A 21,426-nucleotide genomic window follows, 5' to 3' on the forward strand; every position below is an offset into this window, starting at 1 on the left:
GATATATAGTAATATAAATATATAAATAATAATATAGAAGAATCGAAGAATAGAAATAGAATAGAAGAATAGACTAGAATAATAGAATATAATAATATAATAGAATAGAATAATAAAATAGAAGAATAGACTAGAATAGAATAACAGAATAGAACAGAATAGAATAGAAATAGAAATAGAATAGAATAATAGAATAGAATAAAATAGAAGAATAGAATAGAATAGAATAGAATAATAGAATAGAATAGAATAATAGAATAGAATAGAATAATAGAATAGAACAGAACAGAATAGAATAGAAGAATAGAATAGAATAAAATAGAATAATAGAATAGAATAGAATAATAGAATAGAATAATAGAATAGAACAGAATAATAGAATAGAATAGAAGAATAGAATAGAATAATAGAATAATAGAATAGAACAGAACAGAATAGAATAGAAGAATAGAATAGAATAATAGAATAGAATAGAATAATAGAATAGAACAGAACAGAATAGAATAGAAGAATAGAATAGAATAAAATAGAATAATAGAATAGAATAGAATAATAGAATAGAATAGAATAATAGAATAGAACAGAACAGAATAGAATAGAAGAATAGAATAGAATAATAGAATAGAATAGAATAATAGAATAGAACAGAACAGAATAGAAGAATAGAATAGAATAGAATAGAATAGAATAGAATAGAATAGAATAGAATAGAATAGAATAGAATGAAGAATAATATTATTGTATTTTTATATATTATAATTATACAAGTATGTATCTATTTATATTATATATTATATATATTATTTCCATATTTTCCCAATCTTTTGCTGAACCATCCATCAGCTTTCCCTGCTCCATCCTCTCCAGGAGAAGCTGCCTGGATCTCTCCCCCTGGTCCCTCCCTGAGGCGCAGGGACGAGGAGGGAGCGATGATCCCGGGCGGGATCCGCAGGAGCTCCGCGCAGCTCCGGCTCGGAGCCCATCCCTGGGGATTCCCAGCTGGAATGAGCTCCCAGGAGAGCCTGGAGGGACTCACCCTGCCAATCTCTGCAGTCCAGGACACCACGATGGTGTTGGGCACCGTGGTGGACAGTCGGACCAGTGAGGTAATGTTGATGGGTCGGCTGGGGCGCTTTGGTTCCACACCGTTTTTGGTTGGTGGCAGGTAGCCCTGAAAAAACAAAGGATTTTGGATCTCAGACAAAAGGAATTCAAAGGTGGTTTTGCCTCCTGGCCCTTCCCATACAGCTGGAGCAGGCTCTGTGTTTAATTCTGTGTTTAATTCTGTGTTTAATTCTGTGTTTAATTCAAAATATATGATAAAATCTCAGGTGTTTTATCAGCTCTTCCTCCCCGTGGAAATCCAAAATCCCAACCCTGCCCACGGAATATTCCAAGGAACTTTTCTCCTGTCTCAGCAAAACTGAACAAAAAACCCCAAACTTCGGACCAGAGTCTCTAAAATTCCATCCTTTTTTTGTGCTGGCATCACTAAATATGTGAACTTGAAAAGAATAGAATAGAATAGAATAGAATAGAATAGAATAGAATAGAATAGAATAGAACAGAATAGAATAGAATAGAATAGAATAGAATAGAATAGAATAGAATAGAATAGAATAGAATAGAATAGAATAGAATAGAATAGAATAGAATAGAATAGAATAGAATAGAATAGAATAGAATAGAATAGAATAGAATAGAATAGAAAGTGAACTTGAAAATTTCACATATTTAACTTTAGAAAAATTTACATATTTAACTTTAACTTCCATGTTAACTTCTGGATCTACCAGCTAAAACAAACCACTTGATCTTTGCATTCCAGAAGATAAAAACAAAGATTGAGATGTTTTTTTGGGCAGAAAACTCCTAATAAAGCACCCCAAAAGGTGTTATTAAAAGATGAGTTAATTAAAAGTATAAAAAATTTAAAAAAAAGTTAATTAAATCTTATTAAAAAAGATTTACCGGGAGGCTGCACGGTTTCCCGTTGACTTTCACACACAGATTGGGTGGGAAGTGATCTTCTTGGGGACAACTGGTTTCTGATAAACAAAACCTAAAAACAAAGAGCTGCCATCAACTTTCACTTTTCCAGCTGTTTCAATCTCTTCCTATCCCCATCTCCTAAATTCCCAGAAGGAATTGGGGTTTTTCCCACTGTTTTTCCCATTTCCACGGTGACTGATCCTGCTCAACACACCCCTCTGATGAGGTCACTAAAACAGGAAAACTCCCCCAAAATCACAGGGGCTCAAGCAGGATGGAGGTTCCTCCTCAGATTCCCGGAATTCCTCAGCCTGACTCATCCCAATCCCGGTTTCTTCCCTCCAGCCTCTCGTTTTCCGCCGTCCCAGCCGTGGTTTCGGGAATCCTCAGGCCTCTGATGTGGGATTTATTTATTTCAAGTTCAAAGAGGAGTTTTTTTTTATTTGCTGCAGGACAAACCCAGCCCGTGGACAAAGAGCGTTCCAAGGAGCGGGAAAAGCTCTCAGCTCCCCTGGATTCCTTCCAGGATCGTCCCTGTCCGTGTTCCAGCAGGAGCTGGATAATCAAAATCCACATTTTCCCTCCTCTTCCTTGATCCACCCTGGCTAAAACCCAGATTTTAATCAACTTATGATGAAAAATTCGTAATTTATGATTAAAAACCCACAAATTAACCAGATTTGGCGATTCCCAAAGCGCCTGAGGAATCCTGGAATGCTCAAGGAATCCCTGCTAGGAAAACCAACCCTCCCTGCCCATGGATTTCCCAACTCCAGGCAGATAGAATGACCAAGGTGGAGTTACAGGATTCATTCACAAGAAAATCCAGGAATTCCCATCCTGCTGGGCAGGATCTGGCTGATAAATCCCAAAATCCACCAGGCAATAAAATCTCCCATCCCTGTCCATGATCCAGCAGGGGCTGGATAATCAAAATCCCCATTTTTCCTGGTCCACCCTGGCTGAGACAGAGAATTTAATCAACTTATGATTAAAAACTCACAATTTATGATTAAAAACCCACAAATTAACCAGATTTGGTGATTCCCAAAGCGCCTGAGGAATCCTGGAATGCTCAAGGAATCCCTGCTAGGAAAACCAACCCTCCCTGCCCATGGATTTCCCAACTGCAGGCACATGGAATGACCAAGGTGGAGTTACAGGATTCATTCACAAGAAAATCCAGGAATTCCCATCCTGCTGGGCAGGATCTGGCTGATAAATCCCAAAATCCACCAGGCAATAAAATCTCCCATCCCTGTCCATGATCCAGCAGGGGCTGGATAATCAAAATCCCCATTTTTCCTGGTCCACCCTGGCTGAGACAGAGAATTTAATCAACTTATGATTAAAAACTCACAATTTATGATTAAAAACCCACAAATTAACCAGATTTGGTGATTCCCAAAGCGCCTGAGGAATCCTGGAATGCTCAAGGAATCCCTGCTAGGAAAACCAACCCTCCCTGCCCATGGATTTCCCAACTGCAGGCACATGGAATGACCAAGGTGGAGTTACAGGAAGGAGGATTCACTGGTAAGAAAATCCAGGAATTCCCATCCTGCTGGGCAGGATCTGGCTGATAAATCCCAAAATCCACCAGGCAATAAAATCCTTACCTTAGCTGGACCTGTACTGTGAAGTCACATTTGGTCCCAGAAATATCCCTGGAAAAAAAGAGAAAATTAATTTAAATATCCTGGTTATTACAGGATTCTTTAATGTTTATTTCATAAATAAATTTAATATTTTTTTTTCCATCTTCGCTATAATAATTTGAATATTTAACATTATTTAACAGTAATATTTAATTGATATTGTGATACAGATTCTTCAAAAGTTTGCTGGAAGTCCAATTTATGGAATTTCAATTTATGGAAAACTTTTTTATACAAAAAAAGCAGTAAAATTTGGACTTTTGGGAATAGGTAATGTACACCAGACTTTGCTTTTTGTTTTGGTGGTTTTTTGTTTGATTTCTAGGGATTTGGGGGTTTTTTTGGGTTTTTTTCTTTATTTTGTTATTTTGATTTTCTTGGGGATTTTTTTGGTTGTTTTTAGGGTTTTTGTGGGGGGGGTTTAGGGATTTTTTCTTTGGTTTTTTTGCTTTTTTGTGCATTTTCGATTGGGTTTTTTAGGATTTTTTTCCTTGGTTTTTTTTATGGGTTTTGGAGTTTTTTCTTTAGTTTTTTGGCTTTTTTGTCATTTATTTTTTAGGTTTTATTCTTTGGTTTTTTATGTCTTTTTGGGGTGTTTTCCTTGGAGGTGTTTTCGGTAGGTTTTTCAGTCTTTGCTCAATTTATTTTACACCATAAAAAACCCCGCAATGGCTCACCACAAAATCCCACCTTCCCAATAAATTCCCAAACAAACCGGCGCCGAACGACGCAAAAAACCCCGGATTTCACCCCAAATAAACCCCCCAAAAAACTCAGAGCCGGGGTCCCACCCTCTGCAGCCACCCAGAGGAGTTCCCCAGGTGAGGGCGGGGACTGGAGCAGATTTTGGGGTGAATAATTGGGATTTCACTCACATGGAGCTGCTGATCTGCTGCACTTGCTGCGGCGTCAGCGCGAAGGCGAAGCAGGTTTCCCGAAATCTCTGGCTGTTATCCGAGGCTGAAAGAGAGCACCAAAAAACACAGCGAGAGAAATCAATCCGGGTTTTAATAATTGTTAAAAAGATATATTAATTAAAATAACCATAAAAATAGAATATATTATATTGTATATCATATACATTTAATATTTAAATTTCAAATAATTATTAATAATAATTTATTCTATATTATATATTATAGCTATTATATATATTATTATATATTATATAATATATTTATATTATATAATATTATCATAGATATATACATTATTCTATATATTATATATAATATTGTATACATTATAATATATAATACGTATTATTGTGCATTATATATCATATTATATATGTATATAATATACATATTATAATAATTATTAATTTAATTAATTATATAATATATATAATATATTAATATATATTATATAATATATATTATGTAATTATTTATAGATATAAAATCTATTATACATATAGTTATCTATTATATAATATATATAAAATATAATTTATAATATATAATATAATAAAAATAATAAAAATTTTAATTACTAAAATAATTATTAATAATTATATATAACTAATCATATGGTTAATAATTATATAGAAAAAGTATATATGAAATAATAAATAAATAAATTATATCTACAATTATATTTGTAAATATATTTATAATTATAGATATAATTATATATACGGCTATATCTAGAATTACATATATTATAAATATAAATATAAATAAATAATAATAGAAATATAAATATATAAATAATGAATGACAAGCTGCTCATAAATTCCATTTCAATCTCATTATTCTTCATAATCTCCCACGTTCCCAACCAACATCCCCGGGTAAATTTCCCCATTTTTTGCTTTATTACAAATGCACTTTTTGACTCCTCCCCGGGCTGAGCGAGGATTTCTGGCTGAGAACGGGAATTTTGGGTGCTGGGTTGGAACCAACAACAGCAAAGGCACCCATGGAGCGTAAAAATACAGCAATAACGATAAAAACAATAATCACAATAAAAATCCCACTTTTTTATCATTCCCGCTCCAAAATCCTCCCGTTTATCCCGGTTTTTTTGCTGCTGGGGGTGAGCGGGAACGAGGAGCACGAAGCTGCTGTTGGGAATCTTTGAGAAAAGATAAAATTTTATAAATAACTTTCAATTTTGAAACGCGTTTCAAATCCGTTTCCTCCCCGCCAGCGCCAACCGCAGGAAACGCGACGTAGACAATTAACAATGAAAAATTAACAATTCTTAGACAATTAACAATGAAAAACTAACAATTTTTAGACAATTAACAATGAAAAATTAACAATTTTTAGACAATTAACAATGAAAAACTAACAATTTTTAGACAATTAACAATGAAAAATTAACAATTCCTAGACAATTAACAATGAAAAATTAACAATTTTTAGACAATTAACAATGAAAAACTAACAATTTTTAGACAATTAACAATGAAAAACTAACAATTTTTAGACAATTAACAATGAAAGTCTGCTTCCACATTTGCTACATTATTTTTATTTATTTATTTAATTGATTATTAATTATTACTTTACATAATTTCCACATTATACGAATATAATATATATAAATAAAATGTAAATATGATAAATATAAATAAAATATAAATATAAATAAAATATAAATATAACTATAGAAAAAATATAAATAAATAGAAATATATAACTAAATATAACTATATAGATATAAATATAAAAAATAATAATAAAAATATATACACACAATGTGTGTATATATATATATGTATATATAAATATATATCTCCACACAATTAACAGATCACCTATTTAATAATTAAAAATTATCCAGAAAAGCCATTTTCTACTAATTCTGCTCTTTATTTTGGAAAGCCCCTCCAGCACCCAAGTGAGAAAGAAGAACCCAGCTTGAGTGGCTGCATTTTCTACAGCTCTAAAAATATTCTGTTCCACCTCAGCAGTACCCGGGGCTAAAAATAACCACACGATCTTTCTGCAGCAAAATACCTCCTCCTGTCTGAGAAATAAACTGAATTTCCATTCAAACTCAAATCTTTTATGTATTTTTTGGTATCGTGGAGTTGAGGTGGTGATGCTTCCTAAAGCACAAATAAACTGAGGTGTGTCTTCTCATCACAATTTATTAAATATCCAAGGGAATGGATTCATATATTAAATGGATTGTATATTTATAAATATATATACATTTATGGTTTATATGTGTAAATTATATATATTTATATATCTATTAAATTCATTATATATTTATAAATATAGATATTTATATTTTATACGTGTAAATTATAAATATTTACATATCTATTAAATTTATTATATATTTATAAATATATATATTTCATATATGTAAATTATATATATTTATATATCAAGTAAATGTGTTATATATTTATAAATATATATATTTATATTTTATATGTGTAAATTGTATATATTTATATATTTAGTAAATGGATTCTATATTTATAAATATATATATTTATGGTTTATATGTGTAAATTATATAGATTTATATTTGTAGCTAAATATATTAATTATATTATATATTTATATATAAATATATATAAATAAAAAATAAAATTTATAATTATATAAAAATATAAATATATATATAATTATATATATAAATATATACATAATTTATATATAAAATAATATAGTCTGTACTACATATAGTATATATACTATATATACTATATGTATAAACACTATATAGTATATATAGTATATTTAGTATATATAGTATATAAATACATTATATATTAAATATATATTTGATTTATTAAATACATATAATTTATTATATAATACTGTATATGATAATATATCATAATATAAAATATTTTTATTTATATATATGCATACACATATATATAATTTATTAAAGAGAGGCTTGGAGTAAAACCCAACCTGCACATTACACGAGAATGACCTCAGCTATCATCAAATCATTCCCAATAAACAGATTTATTTCAAATCCCAATAATTGTGTTTTATTTCCAAAGACAAGAACAGTTGTAAGGATGAGGAGCAGAGGGAATTTTTGCTGCGTGCAGTACGAAAAACGAGAGGTTGTTCATTAACCTCATGGTCTGGATGAGCTCCATTTGCCAAACTCTTCACCAGGAATGTGGAATATCCATCTGGGAATTCCCCAGGAGGGACCAGGGATGGAGGGAAGCTGTCCCTGGGTGTTTGGGATGGAAATCAGGAGAAGGATTTTCCCCCAGAGGGTGGTGGGGTAGGGGGACAGCTCCCCAAGGAACGCGCACATTCCCAAGGCTGCCGGAACTCCGGGAATATTTGGGCACCGCTCTCAGGGTGGGATTTTGGGGTGTGTGTGCTGGGCCAGGAGTTGGATTGGATAACCCTTCCCAGCTGAGGACATTCCCCAGTTCTCGTTCTTCCTCCCTGGACAGGTGAGACGCCTCACTTGGCTTCTCCTTTAAACACCGGATTCATGTTCAACCCAACGTCCTGCTGAAAATCCCACCCCAGCTGGACCAAAACCGGGCTCAGATGAAGGAACAAAAACCACCTGAGCTTTGAAAATGTTAAAATTCAGAGGGGTGACTTCAGATATCCCTAAATCCATGCCAGCCCACCGCAAAGCAGAGCTCTGCACCCCAAAATCCAGTATCTGCCACCCCTCAACACAAGGATTCAGGAGATCTGAAATTCCGAGAGAAATCCCAAATTTCCGCTGTTTTTTGTCCCACCTCGGCCATTCTGCTTTAGTTTCACATCACATATTTAAATATTATTTATTTATCATAACCTTGGACCTTTCCAAACACTCCAAATCTATTTGAGGAGAAACATTTTAGGGAACACCCCAATCCTTGATGAGCTCCACAGGTCACACAAGCAGCCTGAGGAAGGGGAAGCACGGTGAAAATCTGCTCCATTTATTCCTTGGAATCATTTTTACATTCCGTTCAAGTCCCGGTTAATCCTCAGGAGGAACAGGCAGAGCCACCCTGGGGGTGGGAAAGGAAGGGAGTAAAGAGACGTGAAGGAGCTTATTTGAAATTGTGCCTAAATATATATATGAAAATAGCCTGGAAACACTCCAAGGGCTACAATTAATCCATAAATATTATGGATTTTAGAACTCCTTCTGATATGTTGTATAAACAGAAGAGATCAGCTGGAAATTCTGTGCAATTGGACAGACATTTATGTTTGATTACTCCTTAAATCAGAATTAGCATTTCTGAAAGCCTGCAGGAAGATCAGGAGACACTTCCATGCCAACGTTCCATGACCAAATTCACTCTCCCAAAGCCATGGATGATGGATGGATGGATGGATGATGGATGATGGATGATGGATGGATGGAGGATGGATGGATGGAATTCATGAATGGATGGATGGATGGATGGATGGATGATGGATGGATGGATGGGTGATGGATGATGGATGGATGGATGGATGGATGGATGGATGGATGATGGATGGATGATGGATGGATGGATGGATGATGGATGATGGATGGATGATGGATGGATGGATGGATGATGGATGGATGATGGATGGATGATGGATGGATGATGGATGGATGATGGATGGATGGATGGATGGATGGATGATGGATGGATGGATGGATGATGGATGGATGGGTGATGGATGATGGATGGATGATGGATGGATGATGGATGATGGATGGATGGATGGATGGATGATGGATGGATGGATGGATGATGGATGATGGATGGATGGATGATGGATGGATGGATGATGGATGGATGGATGATGGATGGATGGATGGATGATGGATGGATGGATGATGGATGGATGGATGATGGATGGATGGATGATGGATGGATGGATGGATGATGGATGGATGGATGGATGATGGATGGATGATGGATGGATGATGGATGATGGATGGATGGATGATGGATGGATGATGGATGATGGATGGATGATGGATGGATGATGGATGGATGGATGATGGATGGATGGATGATGGATGATGGATGGATGATGGATGGATGGATGGATGGATGATGGATGATGGATGGATGGATGGATGATGGATGGATGGATGGATGGATGATGGATGGATGATGGATGGATGATGGATGGATGGATGATGGATGATGGATGGATGATGGATGGATGGATGGATGGATGGATGATGGATGGATGATGGATGGATGGATGGATGATGGATGATGGATGGATGATGGATGGATGGATGATGGATGGATGGATGGATGGGTGATGGATCATCCATGTCCTGGAATCTTGTTCATCCATGTCCTATCAAGGCCTGGAATCTTTGGATCATCCATGTCCTGGAATCTTGTTCATCCATGTCCTATCAAGGCCTGGAATCTTTGTCAGGGCCTGGAATCTCAGTTCATCCACGTCCTGGAATCTCAGTTCATCCATGTCCTGGAATCCTGGGATATCCATGTCCTGGAATCTCAGTTCATCCATGTCCTGGAATCCTGGGATATCCATGTCCTGGAATCTCGGTGACCTCAGCTTTATGCATGAGCAGATCGAGCAATCAGCTGAAGAAAACCTGACTAAATCTGGTTTTTTAGGAGTTTCCCAGTTAAAACTCTCCCAAAAAAACCCCACTCTTGACTATGGCAAGCTCAACTTGAGGCCCAGCACCCTGAAATCCCGAGAAAAGCACCCCAAGAGCGCTGGAATTCCAGCTCAGAGCTAACATTTCACCCCATCCTCACACAATTAAAAGCTGCAGGGCCGGAAATCGAGAGAACTCCAAGCTGAGTTGAGAATTTCGTGTTTTGTTGAACTTCCTCTCACAAAGCACATTTGGAAAAGAAAAACAACAAACACAGAAGACAGAAAAAGCGTGACTTTCGTATAAACCGTGCCGGCGATTGCACGGAGCGCGAGATCGGATAGCGAGAGAGGAAAAAGGAGAAATTCCTGCCAAACAAAACTTTTGTGCTTTCCAACCCAGCTTTGTCCTGCTCTGAATTCGTTCTTTAATGGCCTTGAACTACAGGAACCCTCAAGATTTTAGGGCTGCAGATCTTAGGGCTGCAGATTTTAATGTTGCAGATTTTAGAGCTGCAGATTTTAGGGCTGCCGATTTTAGGGCTGTGAATTTTAGGGCTGCGGATTTTAGGGTTGCAGATTTTGGAGCTGCAGATTTTAGGGTTGCAGATTTTGGAGCTGCAGATTTTAGGGTTGCAGATTTTAGGGTTGTTTTAAGGTCTGGCTCCACGTCCGCGGCACCGGGATCGCTCACGGCCAAAGGGAAATTCATGGAAAATTCATGGGAAGCTCGTGAACGGCACAAATTCTGGGTGGGAAGTAAGGACTCAACCCCTGAGGAGGAAACTCTGCTGCTTGGAGAAATCCTGGAGTGCAGAAATGAAGGAATTAAACTGCGACCTCTATCCAGAGCTCCTCACCAGAGGCTTTGGAAGCTGTGATGGAATTCTGCTGGCTCTGAGGGATAATGACTGATCGGTGCCTCTTCCTTCCAGGAGGCTGCAGGTAAAAAAAATTCTAATTTCTCTGGCTCAGATCCAACTTTTCACTGCTGTGTTCGAGCTGAAGCACAGCAAATAAACTGCGGGAGGATGATCCTTGTGCCATTTGGACTGATTTGAAACAGGAGAAGGAGGAGAGCTCCCAGCTTCTTTAATCCTTTCAATTTTGGGGAAAAAATCAAAATTTAAAAAGCTTAATTTCCCTTCCAGGTAAGTAATGACCCCTAAGCCAGTTAAAACGTATTTTGGAACAACCACACAACTCAAGCAATTAGGAATATTTGCTGTAACAAAAGGCATTTTTTTTAAGATGTTGCTTAACTGTCTGATGTCCCTTCCATAATCATCTGGCAAATTCCGGGCCTCCTTACTCACAGTAAACACATTTCAGCACACAAAAGAGATCTTATCTTTTGTGTTAGGAGTTACTTTTGGAAAAATGTGCTTAAAAACCAACCAATTAGCAAAGTCTAAGCTCTGGGGGCTGGAAATGGGGGAATTAAGTGAGAGCTGCAGCTTCACTTGATAAACAACCTCAATTCTCCTCTTTGGATCCTATGAGAGAAACAACAGAGAAGCAGGGGAATAAAGAGACTTGCACGCATTCCATCGAAGCTGGAGTGGACAGAAACACAAAAAAAGGCCTTTTTTTTAAAAAAAAAAATTAAAATAAATAAATAAAAATGACTTTAAATGGTGTAAAAGAGACGCATTCCCAGAAGGAGGAGCTTTCCTGGCTGCCTGGGACACACAAACCCATCCCATCCCAATGTTTTCCGCTCTTGGCAGCGAGGGTCGCTAATAAAAACGTGGATCAAATTCAAGAGCTCGGCTGCAGAGGAACAAAAAGCTCTTTGTCTCACATCAGCAGTGTCCGAGGAGGGCCTGGGCTTGGTGACAAGGTGCTCATCAAAGGTTGGATTCCATCATCTTGGAGGACTTTTCCAGCCTCAGGGATTCTGGGATTTGGCCACCAAAAGGTGCTGGTGAGAAGGGGAGAGATGGAGAAATCCCTGCATTCCATGAATCCAGCCCATCCCTCTGAATCCCAGGCTGTGCTTAAATACAAGATTTTCTATTTCCTCCTTTTAAATACAAGATTTTCTCCTTCCTCCTTTTAAAATACAAGATTTTCTATTTCCTCCTTTTAAATACAAGATTTTCTCCTTCCTCCTTGTAAAGACAAGATTTTCTCTTTCCTCCTTTTGAAGACAAGATTTTCTCTTTCCTCCTTTAAAATACAAGATTTTCTATTTCCTCCTTTTGTTCCTTTACAAATAAGAGTGAGCAGATTTAATTTCCTTATCTGTTCCTCACATTAGCTGTGTTTCACCCACCCACACGAAATATTTGGGTACAGAATGCCCTGCTGGGCAACTCCCTGCCCTGAGGCTTTTCTCAAATTATTGCTTCTTCAATCAACCAACTCTTCTGAAAGGGACAGAAAATTCTAGCAAACCTTCCCAGCTTGTGCCACCTGCACCTGGGAGCAAGCAGGGCTGATCCCACCACTCCAGGATGTGGTTTGCCCAGTTTTATGGCATTTCAGGAGGATCTGAAATGGGAATTATACAAATTTTCTCTCACATATTTTGATTTTTTTTTTTCATCTTCCAGTAGGTTCTGTAATTATTCCAAACCCCACATGGGGTCATCAGTTCATCCTTGAGGGGGAGGGAAACAGAGTCAATTCAGAAGTTCTTTATCCCTATCCCATGAGTAATCTGATGGGAAAAAAGCAAAGCAGGAGATGCTGAAACACTGGCTGAATTCCAAATTCTGAGTGTCTGCAGGAATATCTGCCAGCAGAAAACAAACCAGGGAACCCACACAGGGGACACTGGAGGAAACCCACACTGGTGCCCAAAACCATCTGGGGTAAATCTTCTTCAAATCCTTTCAGCTTTTGTAGTCCAAGTTCTGGGGAAGTGAATAAATGGAGAAAATGAATCCGAGCCTGAACAAGGCAGGGAGGGGCTGGGATGGAATTCCCAGAAAAGCTGTGGCTGCTGCTGCATCCCTGGAAGTGTCCAAGGAGCAGCCTGGGATGGTGGAAGGTGCAGGGATGGGCTTTAAGGTCCTTTCCAAGCCAAACCATTCCAGAATTTTATGATCTGCTCCCCCAAACGCTCAACTCAAAGGTTGTTTTTTTTTAATAGGATTGCTTCAAACCAACAGAATTCCCACATTAAACAAAAGCCTGGAACATTCCTGAAGTTAACAGAAAGGACAGGGATTGCTTCCAAAGGTATCTGCTTGGAATTTCACTGACATTTCCTTACCCTGAAACACCACAAAGGGGAAAAATCCCGCGTTTGGGGCCGGTCTGTGAGCTCTCCCCACATCCAGGAATCGATAAATAAATGCCCAGCATCATTCCTAAGCTGTCTCCTGGAAATTACACCCTGATTTGGAAGGGTTTCTAATGGAAAAGTGATGAGACACATACTGAGCACCTCATTAGCTCCCACCACCAGCACTGCCTGGAATGGTTATTAATCAATTAGGGTTGAGATTAAAGCTAAATAGATACAGGGCGAAGAATACCTGAACCACAAGATTAAATTACCAAAATGTCTCGGCTTTTCCCTCAATTACAGCAGATAAACCAGAAAGAAAATGCAAATAAGTGTGGTAGGGCCTTCAGAATGCACAGACAACCTCAGCACTCACGTATCAGGTGGAAAAATACCTAAAAAGAAGATTAAATGACAAAAAACTCTCTGGTTTTTCCTAAATTAGAGCAGCTAAAGCAAAAAAATATACAAGTAAGTGTGGTAGATCCTTCAGAATGCACAACCTCAGCACTCACACATCAGGTGGGAAAACACTTGAAAAAGAGGATTACATGACCAAAATCTCTCTGGTTTTTCCTAAATTATAGCAGCTAAAGCAAAAAAAAATATATAAATAAGTGTGGCAGATCCTTCAGAATGCACAGACAACCTGAGCACTCCCACATCAGGTGGGAAAACACCTGAAACAGAAGATTAAATGACCAAAATCTCTGTTTTTTTCCTAAATTGCGGCAGCTAACGCAAAAAAAAATACAAAATGTGGTAGAGCCTTCAGAACTCACAGACAACCTGAGCACTCCCACATCAGGTGGGAAAGCACCTAAAAAGAAGATTAAATGACCAAAATCTCTGCTTTTCACATCAACTAAAGCAAAACAAACACCAATAAGGGTGGCAGAAGGGCACAGACAGCCCCAGCCCCCCAGGCTGTCGCTGCTCAGCTTTGTTTACTCGGGATTTCTTCTGCAAAGCTTTGGGGTTTTGTTTCTTTTCTCACTCACCCACCCTTCTCTCCCCAAATCTCCTCTCACAAATCCGCTCCTCCCACCAGCCAGGAATCTTTGCTGGTTTCAAGGTTCCAAGCCACAGAAATCACCAGGAATGGGGCTTTTTTTAGGGAATATTGAGGGGTATGAGAAGTGAAGGGTGATGTGAAGTGCTCCGGGCAAGAAAAAACAATCCCATAAAATGATATATAATATTATAGATATATATATATGTGTGTATATATGCATATATATATGTGTATATATGTGCATATGTGTATATATATATGTATATATGTGTATATATATATGTGTGTGTATATATATGTATATATTTATATATATGTATATATATAAAATATATACCACCAGAATATTATATATAATACATATATACAGATATAGTATATATATCATATAATAGATATAATATATATTATACCACATTAATATATTATATTAAATAGTATATATAATACATCATATAATATATATGTATTATATATTATAAAATAATAAAATATAATGATGTATATATAATATATAACAGATATATTATATATTTATATAATATATACTACAATATATTAAATTGCATAAATTATATTATATTGTATAATTTATTATATTATATATAATACTATAATATACTGTAATGTAATATACTGTAATATAATATACTATATAATATGTAATAATATATGTTACATGTATTATTATAATAATATATAATTCTATTCTATTCTATTCTATATTCTATTATAATATCTATTATAATATCTATTATAATATCTATTATATCTATTATTATATTATATTATATTATATTATATTATATTATATTATATTACATTATAGTCTATTATATTACATTATATTATAGTCTATTATAGTTATATTATAATAATATAGTATAACATACCGTGATATAATAATAATAATAATGTATAGTATAATAATATATAATATAATAATATATATACTATATATTAACATATAAATATATCAATATATATAATAATACTCTGGGAGCAGCAGATTCCTCTCAGCAGCTCCAGCAGTGATTTAGACCTTCATACCAAAATCAGCTGCCAGAAAAACACCAACAACAGCAAAAAACCCACAAATTCCCTAAATTCAGACGTTCAGACTGCAAAGGAGCCAGCGAATTTCCAGCCTGGCACCCCTTCCCAGCACAGATCAGAACATTTTAGAAGCTTGATGGATCTGGGGGTAGTTTTGTTTAGTTTGGGGTTGTTTTTTTTATCATAATGAAGCTCTGTGGTTTATAAGAACTCCTGAAAGCAGAATGGTTTGGGGGTTGTTTTTCCTTCTTTTCTAGGATTTGTTTCTTGTCAAAGCCCCCCCCCCTCCTTTAAAAATAATGGATGTTTAAATCATATTTAGAGGCTCAGCTAAAGCAACTAATGAGTGTTAGGTAAGACGTCTCTCCATGCAGAACAATCTGTTCCAAAAGTTACCAAAAATAGTAATTCTCTAAACACTGCTGTGATGCAATATTTAACCACTTGCTGCTGCTGCAGCAGCTCAATTTGACCATCTGAGTTTGAACCAACTCAAGTTTCACCACAAATCCCCCAAAACACCGCGAGATTTTCTTACTGAGGCTGGTGGGTTTGATCAGCTCATCCAACAAGTCATAGAAATGGAGTTTCTGTCCCAAAATTTACCAAATTGCAGTTCTCTAAACACTGCAGCAGCAGCAGCAGCTCAATTTGACCACTTGAATTTCACCATGAATTCCCCAAAGCACCGCGAGTTTTTCTTACCCAGGCTGGTGGGTTTGATTAACTGATCCAACAAGTCATAGAAAGGGAGTTTCTGTCCCAAAATTTACCAAAAACTGCAATTCTCTAAACACTGCTGTGATGCAATATTTAACCACTTGCTGCTGCTGCAGCAGCTCAATTTGACCATCTGAGTTTGAACCAACTCAAATTTCACCACAAATCCCCCCAAAAAACCGCGAGTTTTTCTTACCCAGGCTGGTGGGTTTGATTAACTGATCCAACAAGTCATAGAAAGGGAGTTTCTGTCCCAAAATTTACCAAAAATTGCAGTTCTCTAAACACTGCTGTGACATTGACCACTTGCTGCACCATTTCAATTTGACCGCGAATCCCCCGAACACCGCGAGCAGTTTTTCTTACCGAGGCTGGTGGGTTTGATCAGCTCATCCAACAAGTCGTAGAAAGGGAGTTTCTGCAGTTTGATGTCGGGGTGCACGGGGTGCAGGGCCGAGGTGAGGTGGGGCAGTTCCAGTTCGTGTTTGGGTCCCAGCAGCGACACGGGGAGCAAGGGGGACGTGGCGGGGTGGCCGTCGTAGCCGAGCTGTGGAATGGTGGATGGCGACAGCGTGGCCGGCATGGAGCTGGAGTGCACGCTGGGGATGGACAGGTCTGCTGGGGTCATGATTTTCTGGGGGAACCTTCTCCTATAGAGTTCTTTGATTTTCATCTGGACGGCGGGGCTGCAGCCAGCCTTCAGCAAGTGCAGGGCTTTGGTCAGCAGTTCGTGTTTGCGGCCGTGCTTGTTCCTCCCCGCGTAGCCCAGCAGCACCTGCAGCTCCGAAACTCGAAGGCTCATAACCATTTGCTTCAAAGAAACGAAACAAGGAATTAATAGGGGCACTTCCAGCACCCTCACCCGAGCTAGGAAGGGCTTGAAGGCCGTTAAGGAGGAGGATTTTAAAGGCTCTGCGCCCCCTTTTGCAACGCTCACGTATTTTTTTAAATGCTCAGGGTTTATTTTCCACTCTGCACTCAGAGATTTTTTTAAAGGCATTTCCATTCTGTGGGCAAAAACCTGAGGAAAGGACTCGGTGCAAAATAAAAGTTGTGACTGTACTTGTGGTTTTTTTTTAATCACTCACTAAAATCTCTGATGTCAATAATTTGTTACTGCTCTGGCTGGATGTAAAAGCAGTTGTACATTGACAAATCCAAGCTGTGCCAGCCCTGAACTCCAAACAGCGCTTCCAAGTGCCTCCCCCAGTTTGCAGCAGAAATAAAAGGCTCAGAGCCAGGAGATCAATGGCATTAAAAGGAGAGGGAATATGATCCCAGCTGACCCCGTGGCACCACTCCTGGGTTAAAGGAAACTTCTTCCCGTTCCATCTCCACGCTCCTCCCGTCAGAGCTGCGGATCCTGCTCTGGGCTCTGCCTCCTGTTAATTAGCATCCTCATTAACGCAGATGTTTAGTGTCTCCCAATGGGATCTAATGAATCAGACTGGTACAACTTGTCACCTGTTTGACTTCTCCAGAACGGAGAACAACGCCTCCCCAGCCAGTGAAACCAGTAACCACCAGTCGGCATCGACTGGGCGGGCAGGAGCCAGAAAATCAACTTCAGGGCCTGGTTTTTATGGAAAAAATTATTTCAGTGCTTGTCCATCATCAGAAGGCCTGAGACACCAGCTGGAATGGTGATTCCCTCTGGAATTCTGGATTCCCAAGGAATCATGAAGAAATACAACACCTAAAGCCCACTGATGAGACAGGCTGCATCCTCTGCGTGAAACAATTCAATATTTTGTAGTCAACCCCAGAAGATCCGACTCCACACAACACTCGATGGATTTATCTGGGAGCAAAGCAGCTCATTCAGCACACGAGGGAGGGTTCTGCAATTTCCCAGCCACTGAATCTGGAATCTCTGAATTTGACCACAAACCCTCCCCGTCCTCTCTGCTCCTTCCAACCCTGCAAAGCATTTGGTCTCAAACACCGCTCTGATTTTATTCCACGTTAATTCTCAAACCTCAAGTGCCCAGATTAGAAAGGCCCTACCCCTGGCTTTAGTAAAACCAGCCCCAAACTCCCATCATCTCCTCAGAGCTCCAGCACCTGCAAGATCACTAATTACAAGATATTTAAAAGCCCTAAATGAGGTGATTCATGTCTTTAATGAGGTTTGCAGCAGCCACATCGAAGTCAAATTTGCCACAAGGTTTCTGCTCTGCCGAACCACAGCTCAGGAACCTGGCTGAGCCTTCCACAAACCCTTTGGAAAGACATGAAGTTGTTTTTTTTTTCATCTCTGAATACCCCAAGAACCTTCCTCACATTTAACTCTGAGACTGTCACAGATCCACTAATGAGAACAGACGAGCTGCTTGGTAAGAAATGAAGATGTCTTAAAAGAATAAGGCATTTCAGTTCCAATCTGAAGTGTTGACAGCTGAAAGGAAAGTGAAACAAATAGATTCGAAACACGGAAAAACACTATTTATAATGCTTTCCAAACAGTTCTTCAACAGAATGAGGAGCTACAGCTGAAGGGTTTCGTGCCATCACCATTAAAAGTCACTTCCTCAACAGCCAGAACCTCTCAGAGCTTCACTCTCTTCTTGTTTTGTAAGGAACGAGCAGCAGAGGACTGAGAAATAACTGAGGCAGTGAGAATCTCCTGCTCCACGCTGGAGAATTTCCATTTTTAAGGTGAAGGCGAGCTGGAATGAGCGCACACAAAGCAGGGTCCGCGCTGGAGCCAGACTCGGAGACCAAAACAAACAAAATTCCCACATCTTCCCCGCCCCGGCGCATTCCTCGCGCAGGAGGACAGGAACAATTTTGTTTGCAGTGCTCAGGGCACCGACAGAACCCTCCTTAAAAACAGCAATAAAGCCATGTGGCTTTTATTAGCCTTCCATAATTTATAGATAAACCTTTTATCCGCAACAAAGAGAGCCTTGAAGCATCCCCACCTCGCGCAGGGCTTTGCCAGGGGATGCTGTCCACGGGAAAAGTCTCCTACGACACCGACACCAAAATTCCCGTCCCCTCCTCCAACCCAGGAGCGTTTCAGAGGATCCAACCCAGCTCCGCCAGCAGAAATCCAAACCCTCTCCACTCTCTGATCCGTGGTCTCCTGACCCTGGAACGGGCAGGGAAACAACCCAAACGTGTGAAAAAACCTCAATTTCCCTGTCACATCTCATCACAATTCCAACCCCTCGCTGGCTCAGCTGCAGCAGCAAAGCTGGAGGGCAAAGACACAGAGAGTTTTGCTCCAGGAGATGTTGGAAATGTTGATTTTCTTTCCTGTTGCCTGCAGCAGTCGAGCAGAAAAGATCACTGGAACCCGCCAGGTCCAAAGCCCACCTTGAAGAGCAAAGAACTGCCCCCACCTCTGGCTGCTGAGCAGAATTGCCCCAAAAAATTGGGATTTCTCTGTCCTGACAGGAAATAAAGGAACAGAACAACAACAAAAAGCTGAACTGCGGCTTTGTTTCTATCAAATAGAAATGAAAAAAAAAACCCTTTTATTTCTATAAAAGGATATGCCCAATTCCCAAGGACTGACTGCAGAGAAATCCCGCAATTCCAAGCGTTCAGTCCTGGGAATATTCATTCCCACAAACATCATAGCAGTGCACAAGAAATTGACGTTATTTAGCTCTGAAAAGGTTGAGGTTTTGGCACTGGGATTTCCAACAATTCCCAGCATCAAACAGGCGCTGGTTTTCTGCGCTTTGGTACTGAGGGAATGCTCAAAATTCCCAAAGAGGATGAGGATGGTGAGGAATATTTTTAAAAGTTGGGAGAAGCTCTCCAGAAAAAAAAAAATCTCTCCAGAAATGCAGCTCAGCTCGGGTTTGTGGCAGATTTGGGATGGAGGAGTGAGGAAGGGAGATGTGAGCACACAGCCGGCATTTCCACCAACGGCGCCGCTCGGGGATTCCTCATCCCGGCTCCCTCCGACATTCCCATCCCCACTCCCTTCCCGAATCCCTCGGGGATTTGCTGCCATCCCAGCAGTCCCACGGTTCCCCCTGGGAGCTGGGAAAGAGGCCAGGTTGTTTTCCCACCTCCCCTCTTTTCGGTGTTCCCAAACCTGGGTTGTTTTCCCGGCTGGGTCAATCCCAGGATTTGACGCCGTTCCAGCTGCTGAAGGAAAATCCCAAATTTCTGTGTGTTGAGGGAAGGCTGAAACACCTGGAAACGAGGAGTATTCCCACCAAAAAATAAAAAAAATTAAAAATTGAAATATATGAGACTGCTGCTCACACTCTCCGGTGATTATCCATAGGAAAGGGATCTTCCTCTGTGGCTCTTTCCCAAAATAATCATCACATTTTTAAATAAAAAAGCTATCAGAGATGAAATCTTGGCTTTCCCAAACCCAGGAGAGATTCCCAAACTTCAGATTCCCAGCTGGAGGAATTCCAACCCTCAGCACAACAGGTCAGAGCGCTCTCAGCAGTTGAATCTTGTCTCCATGCCCTAGGAAAACTGGGAATTAAGCTTAAAAATTAATCCAATCTAAGTGTTGGTGCCTCTGGATAAGAAATTCCCTGGAAAAACCGTGCCTGGCACTGATTATTCAGTTATTTATTGTTGACATGATTCAATTATGAATTATTTAATTATTCAGGTGAACCTGAATTTTTTTCCCCATTTTTAGAAGGGTGGGATTTGTCTGAGGGGTAAAAAGCAGGCAGAAATCAACATTAATTTCTATTTTTAATCAACTGAGAGTGATGGACGAGACTGAGCATTCCTCATCCATCCACCAGCACAAAAAATGTCTTTTTTCATCCATTTTTCATCCAAAACCGCCTTCAAATCAAAATATTCCAATCCAAGTTTTTTGAACTTCTCCGGTTTATCAGCCCTGGGATCTGCCTGGAGAATCCAAGGAATTATTCCTGGATGTTTCTGGTGAGCAGAGGCAGGGAAGAAGCCCCACATCGATTTATAAACAGCAATTTCAGGCAGTGACAGCAAATTGTTTGTTATTAAAAACACACTAATTAGCGATCTTTTAGTAATTAAGAGTCATTATGACAGAAGACAGGAAGAGCTGCAGCAAATTCCTTCAAAGGTGGAGGACAACAGAAATGGAAATTTCCCTCTTATTGGAAAAAGAATTCCATAATCACTCCTAAAAAACAGTGATTAAAATTATTAAAAATTAATTTAGGAATTATTATTAAAATTTTAAATTAAATTTTAAATTTTAAAAAATAAATAGTAATAACATTAATTTAGGAATTACTATTA

At 38.6% G+C, this 21,426-nt stretch overlaps 1 protein-coding gene across 4 annotated transcripts in view; it reads right to left on the reverse strand.

Moving 5' to 3' along the window:
- The window catches only part of PIAS1 (protein inhibitor of activated STAT 1), a 54,001-nt gene that overhangs the window by 13,258 nt on the left and 19,317 nt on the right, over positions 1-21,426 (reverse strand). For all 4 annotated transcript variants that reach the window (XM_088063082.1, XM_088063083.1, XM_014251307.2 and 1 more), the window contains 5 exons: positions 16,570-17,014; positions 4,526-4,610; positions 3,612-3,659; positions 1,972-2,062; positions 1,037-1,171 (listed from right to left, as the gene is read on the reverse strand). In XM_088063082.1, coding sequence (XP_087919208.1) covers positions 1,037-1,171; positions 1,972-2,062; positions 3,612-3,659; positions 4,526-4,610; positions 16,570-17,014 — 804 coding nt within the window. Of the gene's footprint in view, positions 1-1,036; positions 1,172-1,971; positions 2,063-3,611; positions 3,660-4,525; positions 4,611-16,569; positions 17,015-21,426 lie in introns of those variants that run through there.

Source organism: Pseudopodoces humilis, chromosome 16 (genome assembly GCF_049639895.1).
Source record: "Pseudopodoces humilis isolate 2021_Gansu_Grassland_sample_001 chromosome 16, ASM4963989v1, whole genome shotgun sequence".
NCBI classification, from domain to species: domain Eukaryota; kingdom Metazoa; phylum Chordata; class Aves; order Passeriformes; family Paridae; genus Pseudopodoces; species Pseudopodoces humilis.